Source organism: Rhineura floridana, chromosome 7, assembly GCF_030035675.1.
Source record: "Rhineura floridana isolate rRhiFlo1 chromosome 7, rRhiFlo1.hap2, whole genome shotgun sequence".
Lineage (NCBI taxonomy): Eukaryota > Metazoa > Chordata > Lepidosauria > Squamata > Rhineuridae > Rhineura > Rhineura floridana.
In genome coordinates, this window is record NC_084486.1 from 145,243,823 (window position 1) to 145,265,311 (window position 21,489).

A 21,489-nucleotide genomic window follows, 5' to 3' on the forward strand; every position below is an offset into this window, starting at 1 on the left:
GTATGCTGATGACACGCAGCTCTATTTCTCCTTTTCATCTTCTTCAGGTGAGGCTGTCAAAGTGCTGAACCGGTGCCTGGCTGCGACAATGGACTGGATGAGGGCTAATAAACTAATACCAATAAACTAAACTAAACTAAACTAATAAACTGAGGCTCAATCCAGACAAGACTGAGATGCTGCTAGTGGGTGGTTCTTCTGACCGGATGGTGGATGTGCAACCTGTCCTGGATGGGGTTGCACTCCCCCTGAAGGAGCAGGTTCGTAGCTTAGGGGTTCTCCTAGAACCATCTGTCACTTGAGGCTCAGGTAGCCTCGGTGGCATGGAGTGCCTTCTACCAACTCCAGTTGGTGGCCCAGCTACGCCAAGGTGCTGGTTTTAACCTATAAAGCTTTACACAGCTTAAGACCACAATACCTGATGGAACGCCACTCCCGACACAAACCCACCCGTACACTACGATCAACATCCAAGGCCCTCCTTTGGGTGCCTACTCGGAGGGAAGCTGGGAGGCTGGCAACAAGGGAGATGGCCTTCTCAGTGGTGGCTCCCAAATTTTGGAATGATCTCCCTGACGAGGTGCACCTGGCACCAACACCGTTATCTTTTCGGTGCCAGGTCAAGACTTTCCTCTTCTTCCAGGCATTTTAGCATGTGTCTTAAATTGCTTTTAAAAAATGTGTTTTTAAATTTGTATATTTGTTTTTAATGTTTTTAATTGTTGTAAACCGCCCAGAGAGCTTCGGCTATGGGGCGGTATACAAATGCAATAAATAAATAAATAAATAAATTATATGGTGTTTATATACCATTTTCAGGTGGACCTTGCAAAGCGGTTTACATAAGATGATTACGACATTGATTTTTTTTTAAAGAAGTTACAATAAAGTGGAAAAAGGCAGCTTGTTTGCTTAAGAAGAAGTGGTTACTGCTTCTTCTCTCCCCCTTCAGGGCAAGATGGCTCTGCTCCAGATGACCCTGTGGTGGGGGAAGGAGCCACTATGGCAGCTGGATGGTGACAGTCCCTCAGCTTCTTGATTCACTTCTTTCAAAAGTTCAATTTTGCATCATGTGAAGCACTTCCATTTGCTGGCCCAACCAAACAAAGTGCCCCCTGTGACTGTGATTCGCTTCTGCCCATCACACTGTTTACTTTGGGAAATTATGGTGGCATGTTAATTGGTTAGTGGCTCTAAATTATTTTATTTATGTATTTAAAATATTTCTATCCCGCCCTTCTACCCTATAATAGGGCACTTAGGGCAGCTTACAATAAAATCAAACATGTACATAATAAAACTGTACACAATAAAAATCACAGAAACATTAAAATAAATTAAAATACATAAAAGAATATATATACATATACACACACATACATGCATATACAGGGAGTGGTACTGAAGGGGCTACTGAGGTAAAAATTAACATAGAAGGCATAAAATCAGTGTCAGGCTCTACCTTCAGTCAATTAAAAGGCTTCTGAACAATTCAGGGATTTTTTTTCTGCATCTTGCCTGCTGAGGGTCTCCTATAGAGCGCGGAGAATCCCAGGGAACATGGACAGCTCACAGAGTGGCTTGCTGGCCAGGCCTGTTGGGCCTCACGGTCACCTCATGTATTGAGTGCATGCAGCCTAGGGCAATACATCCACCCCTCCCTCACGTTTGCATTCTGCAAGAAAACGTGGGTTGGACAAGCTGTCTTGCAGCTACGTTTATCTGCCATTACTGATTCCATCCTTCTTCCCATCACCAATGGAAGACTCTAATAAGCTTCCGAGGAACCCCAGCCTTCCCCAGAGCACAATTTGACACACCCCACTCCGAAGTTGCTCCAGCAGCAGAGGCTCCCTCGCCATCATGTTCCTGCTGCCAGCAAACAAGGGGATGGGATGCAGCTATGAGGCAACACAAGCAACAAAGCCAACACAACAGAGCCACAATTACCTATGGCAGGCAGGTGACCGCAGCCTTGCAACCATCAAATATGTTGGTTTGCTTGCTCAAGTTTGTTTGTTATTTACTAAACAACATTTGCATGCTACCCTACAACCAAGTTTGTTGTGCTGTTTACAGTAAAAAGTGGTTGGCTTATTTGCTTCAAGTCGACAAACAGTCCTCTTATTCCAGGCCATCCTCTCTCAAACTGTGGGCTGGGGACAAGCAGTAGGTCTCTCCCCATTTTGTGGGAGAACTCACAGCACTGCAGCCCGCCATGGGGCCACGTGGTAGCCTTTCGGCTGGGCAGAGGCTAGCAGGAGCAGCTTCCTGCATGCATTGCACACTTGGGAGTGGGAGTTGGTTAAAGTGTGAGGCCGTGGCATGCAAAGTTGGAAGGCCGAACACAAGGGCAGTAAGAGAAAGAATGGGAAAGAGGGAGATAAAACAGAGGGATGGAGTGAGGAAAAGCTTCTTCTGGAGCTGCTACTGATCCTTCTGCCCCCTCCCTCCCTCCCACCCACACACAGAAAACCTGGTCTGCTGCTGAGCCAGAAAGCCTCCCCTCTCTCCTTTGTAGGTAAAGGACCAGAGGGGACACTGAAGAAAATCAGAATGAGAGATAAGAGGTTAAACGACAACAACAACCAATAACAACAATACACTGGGAATAGAGCGGAAAAGGATGACAGGGATGCAGTTATAGAAGGGAAGAAGTGAATATAAAAAGAAGAGAGATGAAAGAAAGTCTCAGTGTGGGGAGGAACATGATGCAAATTAAGTGTAAAAGGCAAAGGGGGGAAGAAATGATGGGGGATGAGTAAAAATACTTTGACAGGCATGTGAGGACGAGGAACAATATGAAGTAAAAAGTTTTTTCTGCTTAGAGCCTTAGGATAAGCAAATTCTGCCTAGACTGGAGAGGCCAAGTCATAAATTGGCCAGAGCCAATGTTTGTGCTTAGTCTGAGGAAAGCTGAATTATGGAACTCCCTGTCATAATGGAATTGCTGTAGCAAAGAATGCAGCAACTCTGAAAGAGGGATTAAACATCAAGATAAAAATTATGTTGGTAATTGCCAGCTGATTATGCCAATCTCTGCATCTGTTTTGTTGTCAGCTCCACCCTATTTTGTGACTAGTGGTCCTCAGTAATTTTTATCCCTCTCAATTGGGTCCTGAGGGTGCAACGTTTGAGAAGCACTGTTCTAGAGCAAAGATGAGGAACATGTGGCCCTCCAAACACGGTTAGATTCCAACTTTCATCAGCACGGCCTGTCATCAGGAATGACACAAATTGCAGCCCAGCAACATCTGCAGGGCGAGAGTTTTCCCCACCTATGTGGGTGGAATCTATATGATTCTAGAGGAATCCGTCTGAAATAAATACTGCTTCTAATTCTGTGCTTCTCAACAGCTAACGAAGATAAATCTTTGCACTCTACACCCAGGTGTACAGCGGATCAGGAGTGGAAATGGGGAGAGTGATCCACCCTTTTACCATCTTCATTGGTCCATGCAAAGCAGCAGCCAAAACTCGTAAAAAGAGGTCTCTTGCCTATATTAAAAAGGTAAAGGTGTCCCCGCACTTATAGTGTGAGTCCTGTCCAACTCTTAGGGTGACGTCTTGTGCCGTTTACTAGGCAGACCGTATATATGGGGTGGGATTACCAGTTCCTTCCCACTTTCTTTACCCCCCAGCATATGCCGGGTACTCATTTTACCGACCACGGATGGGTGGAAGGCTGAGTGGACCTTGACCCCTTTTACCGGAGATTCAACTTCCTCCTTCCTTTGGAATCGAACTCCGGCCGTGAACAGAGCTTCGGCTGCGTTACTGCCGCTTACCACTCTGCGCCACGGAGGGTCTCTTTCCTACATTACATAGCCTTAAAAGTGTGGTTCATATTCACACAGCCATAGTCACAACCAACGACAGCAGATGAAAGAAAAAAGCCAAGCCAGTCATCCAATGCACACAGGCAGCCACAACTAGTCGCCCGCACAGGCATTTGTCTCACACAAATGCTATTATTTTAAGTGGCTAGCATAACTCTCTGCTTTAACAGCCCCTCCTTAGTAGCTATAAACAGTTCAGGCGTTTGTTACATACCCTGCCTGACCAGGGTGCCAAGCCGGCTGCCATGACTAGCAGGCTCCATACACTCTGCACTTCCTCCCCAGAACCTCTACAGGAGACAAAATCCCAGATGGATCTTTGGTTTGTGTGCTTCCTCCATAGCATCTACTCTCCCCGGGTACAAAGAATGCATTTCCTAAACCAGGGTAAGCCACATATAATTAAGAGATAGGACAGCCGAGGGCAGTGGCAGAAACATTAAAAAAAAAAAAGCTTTCCCCCTCACTTTTTCAAGAGCAAAAAACAAGCAAGGAAATTCGGGGTGGGTGGGGGAGAAACGCATCTTTTCCCTGGGACTTCACATCTCTACATACAATTTAATGTACACTGTCTATGCCTCCTGGTCCAGTTGCTATGTTCTATGCTGGGTGAAGTGGGGAAGGTAGGCAAGGTAGCAACCAAGGATAAGCAAGCCCCACTGCTGGAGAGAATGCAGATATGTGAGTATATAACACAGCCACAGGAGGGCACACAGTGATTATCATCATACATATGCTAGGGCAGCCTTTGCCCACCTGGTTTCTCCCAGAGGTTTTGGACTACAGCTCCCGTCAGACCGCAATGGCCACGCAGGATGGGGCTGATGGGGGTTGTTGTCCAAAACATCTGGATGGCACCAGGCACGCGATGGGTATGCTAGTGCCGTGGACGCATGGCGGGAGTCTCCCTCCCACCCATTAGGAATGCATTGTTTTATAGATTATTGTTGCGATTTTTCTATCTCGCTATATGGCATCGCAGAGCCCTGAAGGCAACGTAAAACAAACGAAGCTGAAACATACAAGAAGGGAAAATGCATCATCATCAAGTTACCAAACTACGTTAAGTACCAGCGATAACATTAGATTAACTGGAATAAGCTCAAATCTTTCAACTGACGGGTCAGTTTTTAAAAAACAAAAATAAGCTTTTCTAATAAAAAAAGAACACACCATTTCCCCAAACAATCTGTCAGAAGAAAATACTTAAAACATTCCATATTGAGGGTGTCGCTACAGAGAAGGCCCTGCCCCTTGTCCCAACCACTTCAGCTAAAGATCCAGAAGTTCACAGACCTTCCCGGCACAGTGTGGAACTGGATCTTGTGGAAGCCGCTTTCATGCCACACCAGTAATGTAGGAACCAGGCTCAGAGTGCACAAGGGCAACTCCTACACACAGCCTCTGCCTGTGCACAACTCCAGCCTACTCCCTGCTGGCATTTCTCAACGCTGTGCTGAGCTGCATTCCGGACTCCTGCTCCCTGCTGAACTCTGACCTGCATTGCCACATTCCCCTTGGCCGGAAGTTACACAAACGCACACAGAGGTGGGTCCTGCTCCCGTCTTGCCCAATCCACATATTAAATCTCCCAGGGCAAGGCAAGCAGCTATGCTCTTCTATCACGCTATAGGAAGATTTTAATTCTTCCATACAGCTGGAAGTGTAGCCACGGTCCCTTCATACGACAGGGGAACAGGCAGCGTAAGATTTTCAAGGGATTCATCAACAGTCGAAGCAAGCTCTCCACACAAAGATAATTACACAGAAGGCCCAGGCTGGAGGTGGGGGGTTAGCCAGGCCTCTAAAGCACAGCAGGTTTCAAAGTGCCAGCTGGGATTCCCCCTATGGAGGGAGACAGTTGCCAAGAGAAGGTCAAGAATTTTCCTGCCCCTGCTTCATGTCCATCTTGGCTGGCGTCACATCCGCACCTTACATTTAAAGCACTGTTATACCACTTTAAACAGCCATGGCTTCCGCCAAAGAATCCCGGGAAGTGTAGCTTGTTCAGGGTGCTGAGAGAGCTGTTAGGAGACCCCTATTCCCCTCACAGAGGTACAATTACCAGAGTTCCCTGGGAAGGAGGACTGGTCATTAAACCACTCCGGGATCTGTAGCTCTGCGAGTGGAACTGGGGTTTCTGAACAAAACTAAGCACCCTTAACAAACTACAGTCCCCAGGATTCTTTGGTGGAAGCCATGGCTGTTTAAAGTGGTATAACAGTGCTTGAAATGTATAATGTGTATGGAGCCCAAGTGAGGATGAAGTGTATCAACCAGAAATTAATTTGTGCCCAGACTGAGCCCTCGAACCCTATGCCAGGGGCTAAACCTGGAGAATACGTGAAATGATGACGTGTGTCCAAGCAGGCCTCCTTACCACTAAAGAACCATGGCAAACCACCACACTCTTCAAGGAGCAGAATTTTCTTGGCAGATGGAATGGCTTCCTCACCCGCTTGTGTATGATGCTGCTATATGCCTAGTTGGTTCACTGGTCCATCTAAAGTGGTACCACCGATCCTGACTGGCACTGGCTCTCCCAAGATCTCAGGTGAAAAATCTGCTAGCTGAAAGCCATTTTAATTGGAGATGCCAGGATGGCATAGCCATGCGCTACACCACTGAGCGCTTCAAATGGTGTCCCTAGCACTCGAACGCCAGCACTCTCCTTTTATAAAATCAATCTCTCCCTCAAACACAATACTACTAAAGGCTGCATGCATTTTCTGTTGTTTCAATCCTAACTCTGGGGCAATCCACCTTATTTTTCACAAGCTGCTTGACTTTCTTAGGCTGAAGACTACAAGCCCCTGCACACTTACTTGGGAGCCAATTCTCGCTGACCTTAATAGAGCCTACTTCTGAACAAACTTGCACAGGATGCCCCGTGAGAGATACAGTGGACCCACATATATATGCGCTCTCACCATTATTTTGACTTACCTCCCCTGGATCATAAGCACATAGACAGATTAATAATAATAATAATAATAATAATAATAATAATTTGCATTTTAGATGACAGCATCAAATTCCTAGTTCTGGAACAACCATAATGCCTGGGATTTTTTTGACCAGCCTCATACACAAGACATAGCAAAGATCAGAGACACCGCCAGGTAAAATTAAGACAGTGGTGTCCTCCTTGTGTTGAGAGGGATCAACCATCCAATAATAGGAAAAAAAAGCTCTGCAGGTTCTGCGCAATGGGGATTTTGAGCTCCTACCCAGCAGCCAACCCCCGCCTTCCACCTTACCGTCTTGCGCTCTCGCTTTGGCGGAATTGGTTGCTGTGTATTCATCATGACCGGGGCAGCAGGGAACTGCTGCACACTCTGGGCAGGGTAATACGCACCAGCTGAAGAAGAAAAGGGAAAGTTAACAAACCGCTGTCCCAGAATCCCAAAGGGGCAAACCATGCATGTGCAGGTGTAGTTTTTCAGCGAAGCTTAAAGGGAATAAACCACAGAGCAGAGCCCTCAAATAATGCCGCCAAGCACCTCTTTCAGTGGGGGGAATGTTCCCTTGGCTAGCATGAGGCAAACCACTGCTCAGCTCCTCCTGCACACACGCACACAGACAGAAAGAGAGAATATCCCAGCACCAACTCCCAAAAGAGGCAGGAGGCTCAAGGGAGGCACATTTGCCTCTAGCCCTGGTCAGGAATGTCAAAACCTGGCCAACGGGTTCAACAAGCAACACCTCGGCATTCTTTCCCCATGATATCAAGCGTCCCTCAGCCACCCCACTTCACCACCCAGGGCAACCCCTCATTTTGAGGCTTCCCCATCTTGGATCAAGGCATACTGAACAGCCTCAGCTGTGCCTAGTTAGGTCTGCAGCCTCATTTTCCTGAATGCACAGAGGGAGAAGACTTTCTATGGCTATGGTCTGGGACTGTGTGGCCCCAGAATGCTCAGGGCCACCTTCTTAGCTCTTCTCCCAACTCCAGAACAAGAGAGGCACAAAACCTGTGCAGAAGGAGGTACCAGTTCTAGGCACATCCTCTCTCAGCCACCCTCCAAGTCTCATGGCCTTATCTCCATCCCAACATGCACGGCACCCACCCCAGGCCTCCCATGGGGCAGACAAGCAGACACATTTTGAATCTAAGGCTCCACCTGGGGAGCTGGGGCACAGTAGGGAGTTCTAGAAATGTGTGTAGAGGCAAATCATGCCAAGAATTACAGCCTCTGGAGCAGGGATAGAAAACTTGGGGTCCTCCTTTGATCACCCTTGACAACTGGCCACGCTGGCAGAGAGTTGGGGAGTACAAGAACATCAGGAGGGCATCAGGTTCCCCGTTCCTACTCTGCAACAGTGGTTCCCAACCTTTTTGGTATGGTGATCCACAAATCCAAACTTAGGATAGTGACCACTGATGTGTTGTCACATGGATTTTGTACCGTACGTCTTTGGCAGCCATCAGTTTCATGCATTTTAATGAAATCTTGCCTATTTTCTAACCATTACTTAAGGCATTCAAGAAAAAATGTACTTAATCCCAGAGGGCGGTTCCCAAGTGTTAAAGTGGAAGACACGAGCCTTTCTGACGTTTGGTTTCAAGTGTTAACGTAACATTATAATATACCAACAAAAGAAAAAGCTGTAAGAGGTATTCATCATAGCAGTTAAGGATTAAAAGCAATCATTATTTGGGGTTTACTTATGAAGCCCGTGACCCAATTGCAAAGACTTCACGACCCACTTGTGGGTCGTGACCGACAGGTCGAGCAACACTGCTCTAGAGCAAACTCTACAGGAGAAATGTTGCCCGTCTGCAGCGCCAAGAGCTCTCTGGCACTAATTGTTTGTTTCTCTAATTAATTGTTAGAGACTAATTGTTTGTTTCAAGCTTGGTTGACTATTTCTCTTAAGAAGCTGGTTATCAATTTTATTTAGACACCTTGGCAACAAGGGCTCCCAACACTTTTCTAGCCGTAAGCCTGCTTCTCACAGACAGATGAAGACGCCTGCTTGATCAGGCCAAAGGACCATCTACTCCACCATCCTGCTGCTCAAAGGGACCAACTAGGTGCCTCTGGGAATCCCACTTTGTTTATATACTTTTGAAGAATTGTGGGTGGTATTCAGCTCTAGCCCTACTCAGAGTAGATCCATTGATTTTAATAAGCATGACTGTTAGGTTATTAATTTCAATGGGTCTACTCTGAGTAGGACTTAGTTTAATACAACCCTGAAGTAGCAAAAATACCAGAGGATACACTACAAAACCAACCTCAGACAGATTACACCTCTTCCACCTCCAAAGGCTTGTGGCAGCAAATCCCGCAAATGAATTCACTAATAGGCAAAAAAAACCCTTGCGGTTTAAGAACGCACCTATAGCTATTTCTATCCAACTTTAAAAAGCAGAGAAATTGGGCAGCTATAGTGAATGCACCAGGGGAGCAGGAGACCTGACCTCCTCTCTGAAATATTGTACTGCCCTACAAATTGGTCAAAATGCAAACACAATTTGGGTTGGTCTTTCACAGTCCAATCCACTTCCAGTGTAGCTTGGAAGAATTTGGTAATCTGTACCTCTGAGAATTTGGTGAGTGATGGCAACACCTGCAATCAGCATAAATAACAGAAACAAGACATCTGCTGTGCAGATCTTGTTTATGCAGGAAGGAAACAACAATATTAAGGCAGTCGATGTATTTCAGATATTCACTTTAAATACGTTTGCAATTTTAGTGAAGTTTCCTATAGTAAATTATTTTCTTTTGCTTCTGTTTCTGTGAATATGTGAAGTACAGCAACACTTGGCATAATTTACACTAAAAAACTCCAAAAGCAATTGTGGAATGATGGCACTGACTATTCTGCAGAACAGTTTCCAGTAGACATGACGAGTGTCTTATTTTGCACAAGATAAAACAATGGGAGCTGAAATATATTCTACAAATTTTTAGGTGCATTCTGTTTTTCACTGACTATGCCCATCCTTCATGAAAGGGAGTGGTTTAAGCATAGGAGGCTGAAATACATGCATCTTGGGCAGGCCAAGTTTGTTTTGGTCATTGCTTAAGTAGCAACATATTGTAATCAGTCTGATTTTACGTCAAAGCTGCAGTTTCAGATTCAACTGTTAGTGCACCCAAAATAGAAATAGAATATAACCTCCAGTTTGAAACACAAAAGGCTGTCTTCACCATCATATGACAATGACCAATAAAAAGGCTCTGAAAATAACAAAGACATTTGACACAAATTTCTAGGATAAATGAGTGAAATATAATTTTATAGGTTAGCTTTTATGTAGAAACAGTAGTAACACAGAAAAGAAGCATGGTAAGAACACCCACAAACATTCAAATTTGGAGGGCAATACAGTATCTCAGAAAGGAGATGAGGTGCATTCACTATAGCTGCCCGATTTCCCTGCTTTTTAAAGTTTGATAGAAATGTCTGTTGGCTATAGGTACATTCTAACACTGCAAGGTTATTTTGTCTATTCGTGACTTTCTCTGCTTCTTAATCCAGGAGGCTATCGTCTGAAGGCAAAGGGTCAGGTCTGGTCAGAGCCTGGATGGGAGACTGCCTGGGAACCATATGTAAGCTACCTTGGGTTTCTATGATGAAAAGAAAGGCAGAGTATAAATGTAATAAAAAATAAATAAATGGGATCCTACGCAAATCTGCTGAGAATGGATTGATCATTTGCATGCTTATTGAGTTCAATGAGATCTACTCCCATACAATCATGCTTAGGAAAGATGAAACTGACCGAGGCAGAGGATGAGGTAGGGCTGGAGTGGATAGGGGAGGAAGGGACAGGTTTGATCTTTTAGATGCTTATTGAGTTTAATCGGATTTACTAATGTACAATCATGTTTAAGATATGTGAAACTGACATGGGGAGGGGCAGGGAAGGGAGGAAGGGTAGTGGAGTGGGGAGGGGAGAAGATTGGGTAGGTGGGCACTGGGCACAGAGAAAGTCCCTTTCCTTTCCAAAAGGAAAACATTGTTAACAGTATCATTTTTCAGGTTTTCCCCACCTTTTTATTCTAAAGCAGACACATGTAGTCACCCACCCAAATTTAAACCAAAGCTGACCCTGGCCAAATCCATACCAGACATTTATTCCACTTCAAACAGTTATGGCTTCCCTCAAAGCATCCTGGGAAGTACAGATTGTGAAGGGGCCTGACAGCTGTTAGGAGACATCCTATTCCCCTCACAGAGCTCCAGTTCCCAGAATTCTCTGGGAAGAGGGGCTGACTGTTAAACCACTCTTGCCACTGGAGCTCTTTCAGGAGAATATGAGTCTCCTGATTAGCCAAGCCAAATAGCTGTTAGGTTTTTAGAACACTGACAGTTGGTTCTTACTGAGCATGCCTGCGCTTATCATTGACTCCAATGTTTATTTTCTTAAATTAATTTAAAATCAGCCATGCATTTTTAAAAAACGTTTAAACTGCAGAAGATGAAGGTCAGAATATGGGACAAAGTCAGTAATCGGATTACAGGTACTCTGTTAACATGGCTGACTTTTACTTAATTTCAACAAAGTATGAGACCACTGACAGAAAAAAGGGGTCTGGATTTTTTTACTCTTGTTTTATACTTTGAACAATTGATTATTTCTGTTTTGTATATCACCATGAATACTTAGAGGGTTGTTAAGCAAGTTTCTGAGTTCAGGACTACAAGTTTTTAAAAATTTGTTCTGAAATGAGCTTATAGTAAGCAGCAGAATGTCACGGGAAGGTACTTTCAAGATGGCGGAATGCAAAATATCCATGCTGGCTATAATATATAGCCACTCTCGTGGCTGTATAATGTGGTGTGAAAACGTAGTCTCTTTTCAGCTGTCCTAAACCTACTGCCAAGTAGATATCTCCCTGGCAGATTTCACCTCTGGTCCACCCAACCCCAATGGACATTTGCTGTAAGCACTGAGAGGAACTATAAGGGGGTTCCCCGAGGTCACCCTCCCACACATCTCACCTGCAAAGTACTAGGTGAAGAAAGCAATGGAAGCCAAAAGCTTAGCCTGGCTGACCCCTGGAAGCGGGCTGAGCAGACAGATAGGCCTGAGATCAACTAAGACCAAGATACAGATGAACAGCATGCCCTCGGCTGGGGAAGCAACCATGAGGCTACGCAATGCCTTTGGCACAATGATGGGAACATAGGCTTTCACGACTGTGTAAAGAAAGAGGTCAAGGGGAAGAGAAGGAGGAGACCAACAGGGGCCTAGCTTCTTCTCATGTTTCCTCGCACTTGCCCAGCCACTGGGTGCCCTTACAGCTCTAGTATGACTGTGTGCAATGCAGTGTGCAAAGGAACGTAGACTCCAGGCAGCATAGATGCAAGACACTGCAAGCATAAATTGCCACGCTGTCAGAGCTGAGGTACCCTGGATCAGAGGGAGCCGAACTGAAGCCTTTCAAGAGATTTCTAGAGGTAGAAGAATGCAACTAACCAGAAATGTAAAACAAAAATGAGGAAGAGCTACCCAAGACATATCTTCCAGCCCCACAGCGGGTCTTTCTCCACATGGAAGGTGTTGCCACCCCAAATGCCACAAACTCTACAGAAGCTCCTAAGCTCTAGCCCCACAGCCTGCAAATTGCCTGCCATGTGCCAGACCTTAGAGGGGAACTGCTGCACTGACTGGTCTAGCCTGTTCTGAGCACATGGAAGCAGCACACTGACTGCGCTGAGTCATCTGGCCTAATAAACTTTATGGGCGGGGAGTGCAGTGCGGCACTTTCACCAGCCAGCAGTCACCCCCCAGTGTGGAGCAGCGGCAGCAGAGCAGACACAGGAATTACTGGAAGTTAAGCTGCCACAGTCTGCATCCTGGGGTGCCTGCAGGAGTTGGGCTCCAGGGGGAAAGGCCATGGAGCTGAACGTCTCCTGTCACGGCAGCCCTGCTAGGGAAGGAAGCGAGGACTGGGGAATCACTTCCTGACCCTTCAGCCTTAAGACATGAACATGCAAGCTTCTCACTCTACAAGCCCTGCCAGAAGGCGACAGGAGCAATCCATGTACCAGGCTCAGCCCTCCACTGAAGAGGCCGAACGCACCTACCTTTCTGAAAGGGCTGCAGTCAGAGGTTTTGAGGGTGGGGGGTTGCCACCTCCGCAGCAGTAAAAGTGTCATCACATCCAAGACTGGGATGGGATGGAGGCCTCAGCTCACATTTCTGAGTGTGCAGGAGCTGCCTGGGACAGGTCCAGGCTAAATATAGCAAAAGTCCTCATTGAGCATGTGAGCACCGTGTGGGGAAGGGAAGGGGGGGTGGGGAGAAGAAAGAAGAGGAGGGCCAAAGCCCCAGGCAACTCAAGACGCAAAAGAGCTTTGGGTAAATACGGACTCTAGGACCAGTGGGGAGTAAGCGCGTACTCCAGGAGTGATCAATCTGGGCAGGGGCACCCTTGGGGCTGTCTTATTCCCCCTTCTGTGCATGCACCCACACACACACCCAAATACCCAGTGGGGTGGAAACACTGACTAAAAGCCACTCAAGGGGCAACTGGGTCAGGGGCTGCCAACAAACTCACAGTTAGCTTTCTGTGCTGCCACAGCAATCCACAGCCAGGCCAGGGCTAAAGTCTGCACAGCCATCGGCAGGGCAGTTAAAGATTAAACTGGCCCCACCAGAGAGGAGAAGGGGAGAGGGGCCCCTAGAGCTGGGAGGAGGCGGATACTGCCCTCAAACTGCCTAAGCACACAGGGGGAATGATGCAGAGTTCTGTTGTTGTGAGTCACTCAGTTTTCTTGGGCTGAAGAGCAGGTTATTTTTTTTTTTTAACAACAAATTTAAGTTTCGAAACCAAATGCAAGTTGTGCAGGAATAAGTGTGTGGCGGTTACCATTTGTTTCAATGTTATTTCATGCAGGAAGGCACTCCTGCTGGATTGCTTCCCATACCTTCTGCCAGGACAGTACCCACCGCAGCCTTCCATCAAACCTATTCTTTTGAAGCTCAGGGCCATTTCAACAGGAGCTGGGCTTCAAAAATGCCACACTTTTGTAATGTGCAGAGGTGGCAAGACGTGAGCACAAAAGGTGAATGCTGCGAACCTCCCAGGCCTTATACCAGGTATGGAGCACCAGATGTTGCCGGACTCTAGCTCCCACTGTCCCTGACCATTGGCCATGCTGGCTGGGGCTGATGGGAGTTGGAGTCCAACAACATCTGGAGGGCCCCACAGGTTCTCCATCTCTGCCTTACGCTCTGCCAACAAATAAAAGCAGCAGCTGGTCCAGAATCAGCAGAAGAATCCAAACAATGGGTGGAAGGGGATTGCCTAAGGATTTCAAGGGCGGCACTGGAAAGAAAATCTCAACCAACAAAGCTGGCAAGGGGAAATAAGATAGTAGCTCAGCTCCGGGCTTTTCAAGTCTTCTTCAGTTCCTCTGTGTATTTAATTTGAATTCATACTGAGTGCTGCTTACGTTTCCTCCCTGCTGGGCTTCTCCCCTCGCTCCCCCTCCAAATCTCTACCTTACCTATTACTTTCCCAATAATCTCTGCTTTCCCATCAACCAAACAGCTTCCGAAGTTTCTAGAACAGATGGGGAACCCAGGACCATCTGTCTGCATGTTGCTGGACTACAATTCCCATCATCCCCGACCATTAGACACGCTGACGTTGAGTGGACGGGTGTCAGAGTCCAACACTTGAAGGCCACAGATCAGCCGCCCCTGTTCTAAACGGTGCTACCATGAAAGCACATGAAGGCTCCTAAAGGGGTCCAGGGGGTGGGGCTTCTTACTTTCACATTGCTACCTGTCTCTCCAGCGTGCTTCTTGTGTAGTGGTTGGACATCTTCAGACTGCAGGTGAGGGTTTGCATGATTTAGTGGTTAAGGTGCTGGACTATGACCTGGGAGACCAGGGTTCGAATCCCCACACAGCCATGAAACTCACTGGGTGACCTTGGGCCAGTCACTGCCTCTCAGCCTCAGAGGAGGGCAATGGTAAACCACCTCTGAATACCGCTTACCATGAAAACCCTATTCACAGGGTCGCCATAAGTTGGGATCGACTTGAAGGCAGTCCATTTCTATACCCAAAAACAAATACCTGCGCACAGAGAGCTAACATGTCAGACATAGCCTTTCTCCCTGACATGCCAGCATTCCATCATGCATGGAATTTCTCGTAAGAAGAAACATCCGATCTTGGGACTCCTCACATGCAGCTTGAAGCGGTGCAGCCCAGACACACGTTTTCCACCTCAACAAGAGCTATGGCCTCCACTTACGTTTCCCTTCTTACTTCCCCACACCTACCACGCGCTCTCTTTCTTGATGGAAAAGAATCAGCACATCTGCTAAAAAGCAAGGGGGTGGGAGGAAATTTATTGCAAGTTGATCATGCTTATACTAGGCCCTCTTCCAGACCATGCCCACTTATATATCCACCAAACATCCGCTACATACAGAATAAGGTGGTAGAACAGTGAACACCATTTAAGACTGCAGTGGGAAGTCATGCTTTTGCATACTCTTCACACCCAAAGAAGCTGCCTCCATGTAGTGAACCAGCGCATTAGGAAGAGCACTACATTAAAGCATCTCACAGGAACATAGGAAGTTGCCTTATACTGAGTCAGACCATCGCTCCATATTACCTACACTGACAAGCAGTTCCTTGTCATGGTTTCAGGCAGGGAATCTTTCCCAGCCCTACCTGAAGGATGCTAGGAATTGAACCTGGGACCCTCTGCATGTAGAGAAGATGCTCTGCCATTGAGATATGCTCCCTCCCCTTCTGATATACCTGATATGCTAGCTTTCTGTATGAAATGAGTATTTCACATGAGGGAACAGTCAAACACACACATATACCCAGTACTCTTTCAAGTCCTGCCTCTAGGATCAAAGGCAACATACCTCCAAATATCAGCTTCTGGGAAACAACAATGAAAGAGATCCACTGTCTTTATAACCAGCTGATGGGACTCCCAAGATGTATCTGATAGGTTGCTGTAGGCAACAGAATGCTGGACTACACATGTCTTTGGTCTGATCCAGCAGGGCTCTTCTGATGGACTTAAGTGGTACTGTCTAAAAAATCCACCGCCTCATACTAATTCTGCTTTTTCAGGAAAAGTGCTACATATTTTCAGTTACTTCACATACATTATCTCAGCAATCCTTACAACGGCCCTGTAATACTGGCCAATATTCTAACCCCCTGAAAAAGCGGATAGCAAAAAATCAGCAGCTTGCCAGCAGGTTCATGACTGAGAGGAAATCTGAACGAGGCAACTTCCTGGCTCATACCCCCAAATCTCTTAATAACTACGTTGCAGCCTTCTCTTTTATTTGCACTAGTAAAGCTCTCTTCTGCACACACAGGGAGGTTCTCATTTATCCTCCTCAGAAACCTGTTCTTAAGGCCTTTAATTTTCATCCCCTTCTGAAAGTCGAAAAATGTCACACCTATCTGCAGCTACATTTACTATGTAATTTCGAGCTACTATGTTCTTATCCCTTTTTGAGTGCAGCTATCTAGAAACATGCACGGTCTACCATCTTCATAACGAAGCATGGGATCACCCTTCTGGAACAAAATCTTTCGGACCGATCAGAATCTCACTTTGGTTTGTTTGTTAAAATGGGGACGTTTCCAAAGAGCTAAATTCAGCATCAGAAAAGCAATAGATGCTTGTGGTCCAGAGGCAAGACATGATCTAACTGGGCCTTCTTTAGTCTCTTCTGAAAACACCTATTGCTCAATAACATCCCAAGTGACTAGATAGTCCTGCTCTTCCACACTCTAGTCTAAAGGAAGGGAGGGGAGAAGAGGATCATGTGGGGAAAAGTACATCCATGCACACAGTGCATATGGAACCAGAACAGAAGTTTTGAACCACGTAGCAACTGAACTATTAACAATTTCCCATAAAGTATTCCAATCACAACACTGTGTTTCTGTATACAGAATCTGTAAGGGTGGAAAACTAGGATTCCTCAGTTGCAGGCTCTTCACTATTCAGACCCACCTTTCATTCTGCTTTTTAATGGCTAAGTTAAACTAGCCTTCTCTCCTTCCCACAACATTCCCTCTCACCACACTCCAGGTTTTCTTGATGGGGGTGGCTGGGGTGGGGTCACTCTGCAATTCTTAGTTATTCAAGTAAGGGCAGCATCAATTGACCTTCACACTTTAGCTAAGCAAAGCCATTGCTCAAGGATAAACTGCAAAGGTGACTGAGCTCAGAGATACCTTTGCACGTAGACTGGTTGTTGTAGAAAGGGATAAAGAGCATTAGCACAATCGAAGCCATCAATGCTCAGCAGGGCAAAGAAAAAGCCGCTCCCAAGATGCACAGTTTCATGCACCACCAAAATCCCTCAAAAGGAGTTGTCAGCGACATATTCACACAGAAACGCATGCCCAACCACATCATAGCATTCCCTTACCATAGGTGCCAAATTCTGTGGGGCTGGCTCCAGGGTAGAAGCTGGGGGCACCTGGCTGAACAGGATACTGCTGAGTTGGAACAACGTATGTGGAACGGCCCTAGGTCAGAGAGAAAAGGAAGAAAAGGGTAGGAGGTGAGTGCCCAAGATTATGCTTGGAGGATGAAGAATCCACACATTCGGAACAGGAGCTGCAGTAACATCCCAGTAATGTTCACTGGCTCAAGAGGAGCAGAATCAGCAGGTCACAAGCAGGGCTGGAATAAACAGAGAACAAGGGGCCACATCAATCAGAGACCTTCAAGCTGTTGCTCTAATAGCTTAGGTCAAACCTCTCAAGGGGTGGTGAAGGCACTTGCCAACTAAAGAAAACTTTCCCAAATCCTGGCGTTTTTGCACTCGCTTTTAAAATGAGCCATTAAGTGCCTATTCGAGAGCCAGTGTGGTGTAGTGGTTAAGGTGTGGACTATGACCTGGGAGACCAGGGTTTGAATCCCCACACAGCCATGAAGCTCACTGGGTGACCTTGGGCCAGTCACTGCCTCTCAGCCTCAGAGGAAGGCAATGGTAAACCCCCTCTGAATACCGCTTACCATGGAAACCCTATTCATAAGGTCGCCATAAGTCGGAATCGACTTGAAGGCAGTCCATTTCCATTTCAAGTGCCTATTAATTCACTCCGCATCCAATACAAAGACAACTCTATGCCCCATCTAGGTAAGGGCTGACACAGAAGCCTCCCAATACCATTCACTCATAGGCTTTTTGATCCTTCATGGTTTCTCCCCAGCAGCTTAAGAGCAGCCACAGGCTCACAGGTACCATTTGTCTTTAATCTGTCTGCCCTGGCAGTGAAGTCTACCAGCCACACAGTGTCAAAAATGCAAGAATCTGTGCTCTAGTTCAGAAGCTTTCAAAGAAAAGTTTAGACAGCACTGGTATTTCGGATGTCCGCCTTAAGATGGTAAACAAGGAAATCAATGAGACTCCTTCCTACCCTTATGATGGATGCAGGCGTAAAGCAAGGCTGAAGGTTCCAGTGGCTGGATAATCATTACCACCTGAAAGACTCAAAGTGTGCCCCACTCACACATACACACTTGACAGCATAGCTCCCAGATACATGGCCTCTCCACCTCAGGTTATGGGAGGAAAGTGATAAGAGTCAAGAGATGCAAGGGCCCCATGGGAAAGGGTAACTTCCACAATTTGACAAGCAATGGGAGTAGTGCACTTGGAGGGGGTAGGAGCAACTACAGGACTCCAGCAATCATTTAGGGAAGAGGCACAGAAGGGAGCAGGCACACAGTGCAGGAGCCGGCTTAGGGATGCAACCAGATGAAATCTCAAACTGATGAACTGTATGAGTGTTTTAATCAACTACATCTGTATTGTAAATCACTTCAGGATGCCTCAATGGGAAGCAATTCATAAAGGAAATAAATCATCATCAGTATACATTTTTACATAGGAGCACACATTGGTCCATAAGGAAACAGGAGCACAATTTGGTTTTTTGATGATGCCCACATGAGTTGCTGCAGGCATCCTCTCTGAGATTCCCCCTTCTCTCACACACAAGAGAGAATGCCTTCTTAAAAACAAGGCTTTTAAAATTTGTTTTAACTGATTAAATCTCTCATCCCTAGTGCAGCTGACCCAGCCAGAAATGAACTGCCTAGGTCAGCACACTTAAGGACATCCCATATCCTACCGTGACCTTTCAAGATCATACATACACCCATAAGTGCATCAAAGCAAGCCTACAAGAGGACACACACACACACACAAAGTGTTCTCAGTGGGCATCCTTCAGTTCTGGGTGACTCAGCAAAGTCCAGCCCTGCATGATTTCCTCAAATGGTGCAAGATGTTTTTATTCAAACTAGTTTGGGGTGAACACAAGGAGGGAGAGGGTAGAGTAATTAGCATGCAGCTACCCATCCCCAGCCCTTGGGACAGTGTGGGCTTCAAGTCCCATGAAGTAAACCGTCCACAAGCCGGGTTGTAAAAGCACAGTTCCACTGCCTCCTAAATTCCTGGTGCTCATAAGCAGGATGTGGATCACATCACACATGCCAAATCTCTGCTGTTGCCCCCTCACCAGCTTTGAAGACATTTATCTGCTGCTCCCAATGGCTGCCGGTGCCCCATTTCTAACTGACACATTTGCAAGGAGGCATGCGCACGATGCGTAAGCAGCGTTTCCATTGATTCTATTTTACAAAACAAGACAGCAGTGCCTGTACGTGACCACAGGAAACAATGGAGTCAGGAGGAGAGTGCTATGAGTTAACAGGTACGCAGTTAAGATGAGGGCACCAGGAGGGAGGGTCGTAAGCCTGCCCCATAATGCTACCAGAGTCCCACAGGAAAAAAAAGCTAGCAGAAGGCTCCAGGAGATGTGGCTTGCTTGGGAAAGTGCAAAACGCTCTCCAGGTCTGCCCTCCACAGAGAAGACCTTGGCCCCGTTCTAGCCCTCACCTGTCCAGGGATGTAGTAGCCTTGCGAAGCAGGGTAGGAGATCTGTGAGGGGATCATCATCACCTGGGAAGCAGCTGGATAAACATGAGTGGGTGGGCCAGGCCGAGCCGACGTGTTACTCTGCACCCGGGAAGCACTTGTCGGAGGCTGAGCCCTGCTCTGGTAGAAATGCTTCAAGAGAGAAAGAAGAGAGGGGCATGCTTGGTTAGCAAGGCCTGGCCTGAGAAAACCCAGAGACACAGCTGCTTCCCCTTTGCCAGCCCCACTTCCACCTCCCCAAGACTCTGGTGGTGGCTCTATGAAGGTCACGTTCAGGAATCGTCCTGCACTGGAAAAGCACAGCACAGGGCTGCTAATGCAAAACCTGGCAGCGTCAGTGGAGTCCCTGAAAACCATGCTTTTGTTTTTATTTCAAAGAAGAAAAGCAAATGTTGGGAGCCAGAAGGCTGTAGAGAAAAACCTGACAAGTGGGCAATTTCTGCATGACCACATTTCCTGTTCCGGTTGTCCAAGACTGCAGAAGTGGGGGCTCTATGCTAAGATCAGGTCCTGAAATTGGGCTGCAATCCTCTGGTTGCCCTAGGCAGCAACTACTTTGCCTGAAGGACCGCTGTGAGAAGCAGGGGACAGGTTGGCACCTCGACCTCCTAAGAGCAAATTCTGTTGCTACACACACCACTCCCACCTATAGCTGGAGGGGCTCAATTTAGCCCGGGGTCTTCCACTGCAGACCTTCTACCCTACAATGTTCTATGCACTCAAGTCTACCTTCCCCAAATAAACAATGCAGCCGAAATTCAACAAAGCAAACAGCCAAAATTCAACAAAACAAACTCAGAAAATGATGTGCAGTGAGGATATATAATGCAAATTACCTTGACTACATATGGGTCAAATTGCCATCTTCTTCAAAACCCACACTGACGAGAACAGCTGACCTACATCCAACAGGAATCAGCAACACTGGGCAACTCCAAGCTCAGGCTACCTTCTCCAAATTTCACATAACTAACATGTGAAGCTCCCCTGCAGCCCACCTGGAGTTTCTCAAAGCACTACAACATATACCCATTACAAATCCCACGATACAATGCAACATCACATGGGCAAAGTGGGGGTGGGGATTTAAGACAAGACCAATGGATTTTGGAACCTAGATCAAATACTTTGTACAGATTAAAAAAGAGAGAGAGAAGAGCATGGTCCAGAAGCAGCCAGATTTCCCCCACCTCTTCTCAGGATGCGAAGAAAGACTGCTATGGATCACGCTAATTCACGTGACTCCTTTCCCAGACCTCTTACACACAAAATGGGAAACGGAAGAAAGGGAGATTTCTAGCCAAGGTGTTGCATTTCCTTAAGGCCTAATGCTATACAGGCGGGCCCCACTTATACGGCAGGTTCCGTTCCGGACTCCTGCCGTAAAGCGGAAATCGCCGTAAAGCGAAACCCATTGAAAATAATGGGGCGCATCGCGCGAAAATGTCACAAAATGTCGCAAAAGCAGCCTTAAAACGGGGAATTTCCCCTCATTGAAAGCTGCTGCATCAGCGGAATGCCGGAAAACGGAACGCCGGTAAGCAGGGCCCTACTGTATACAGACAATTTTTAACTGCACAGGGAGCTACAGATTGGAGCCTAGAGCAAACGTTACATGACTTGCACCGACGCTCAGACCCTCCCTCTCCCAACCGAAGATAGGGTTATAGAAAATGCATTACCTGAAGAGACCTGAATCCTCCCTGTTAGCAAGCACGCACACACA

The 21,489-nt window shown here is 46.7% G+C and overlaps 1 protein-coding gene across 16 annotated transcripts in view; it reads right to left on the reverse strand.

Annotated features, from left to right (window-relative positions):
- EIF4G1 (eukaryotic translation initiation factor 4 gamma 1) overlaps window positions 1-21,489 on the reverse strand; it is a 97,278-nt gene that overhangs the window by 48,204 nt on the left and 27,585 nt on the right. For 14 of the 16 annotated variants that reach the window (XM_061637467.1, XM_061637464.1, XM_061637463.1 and 11 more), the window contains 3 exons: window positions 19,725-19,895; window positions 17,241-17,340; window positions 7,100-7,200 (listed from right to left, as the gene is read on the reverse strand). In XM_061637467.1, coding sequence (XP_061493451.1) covers window positions 7,100-7,200; window positions 17,241-17,340; window positions 19,725-19,895 — 372 coding nt within the window. Of the gene's footprint in view, window positions 1-7,099; window positions 7,201-12,890; window positions 12,969-17,240; window positions 17,341-19,724; window positions 19,896-21,489 lie in introns of those variants that run through there. The other 2 variants (XM_061637465.1, XM_061637466.1) reach the window with 2 other exon arrangements.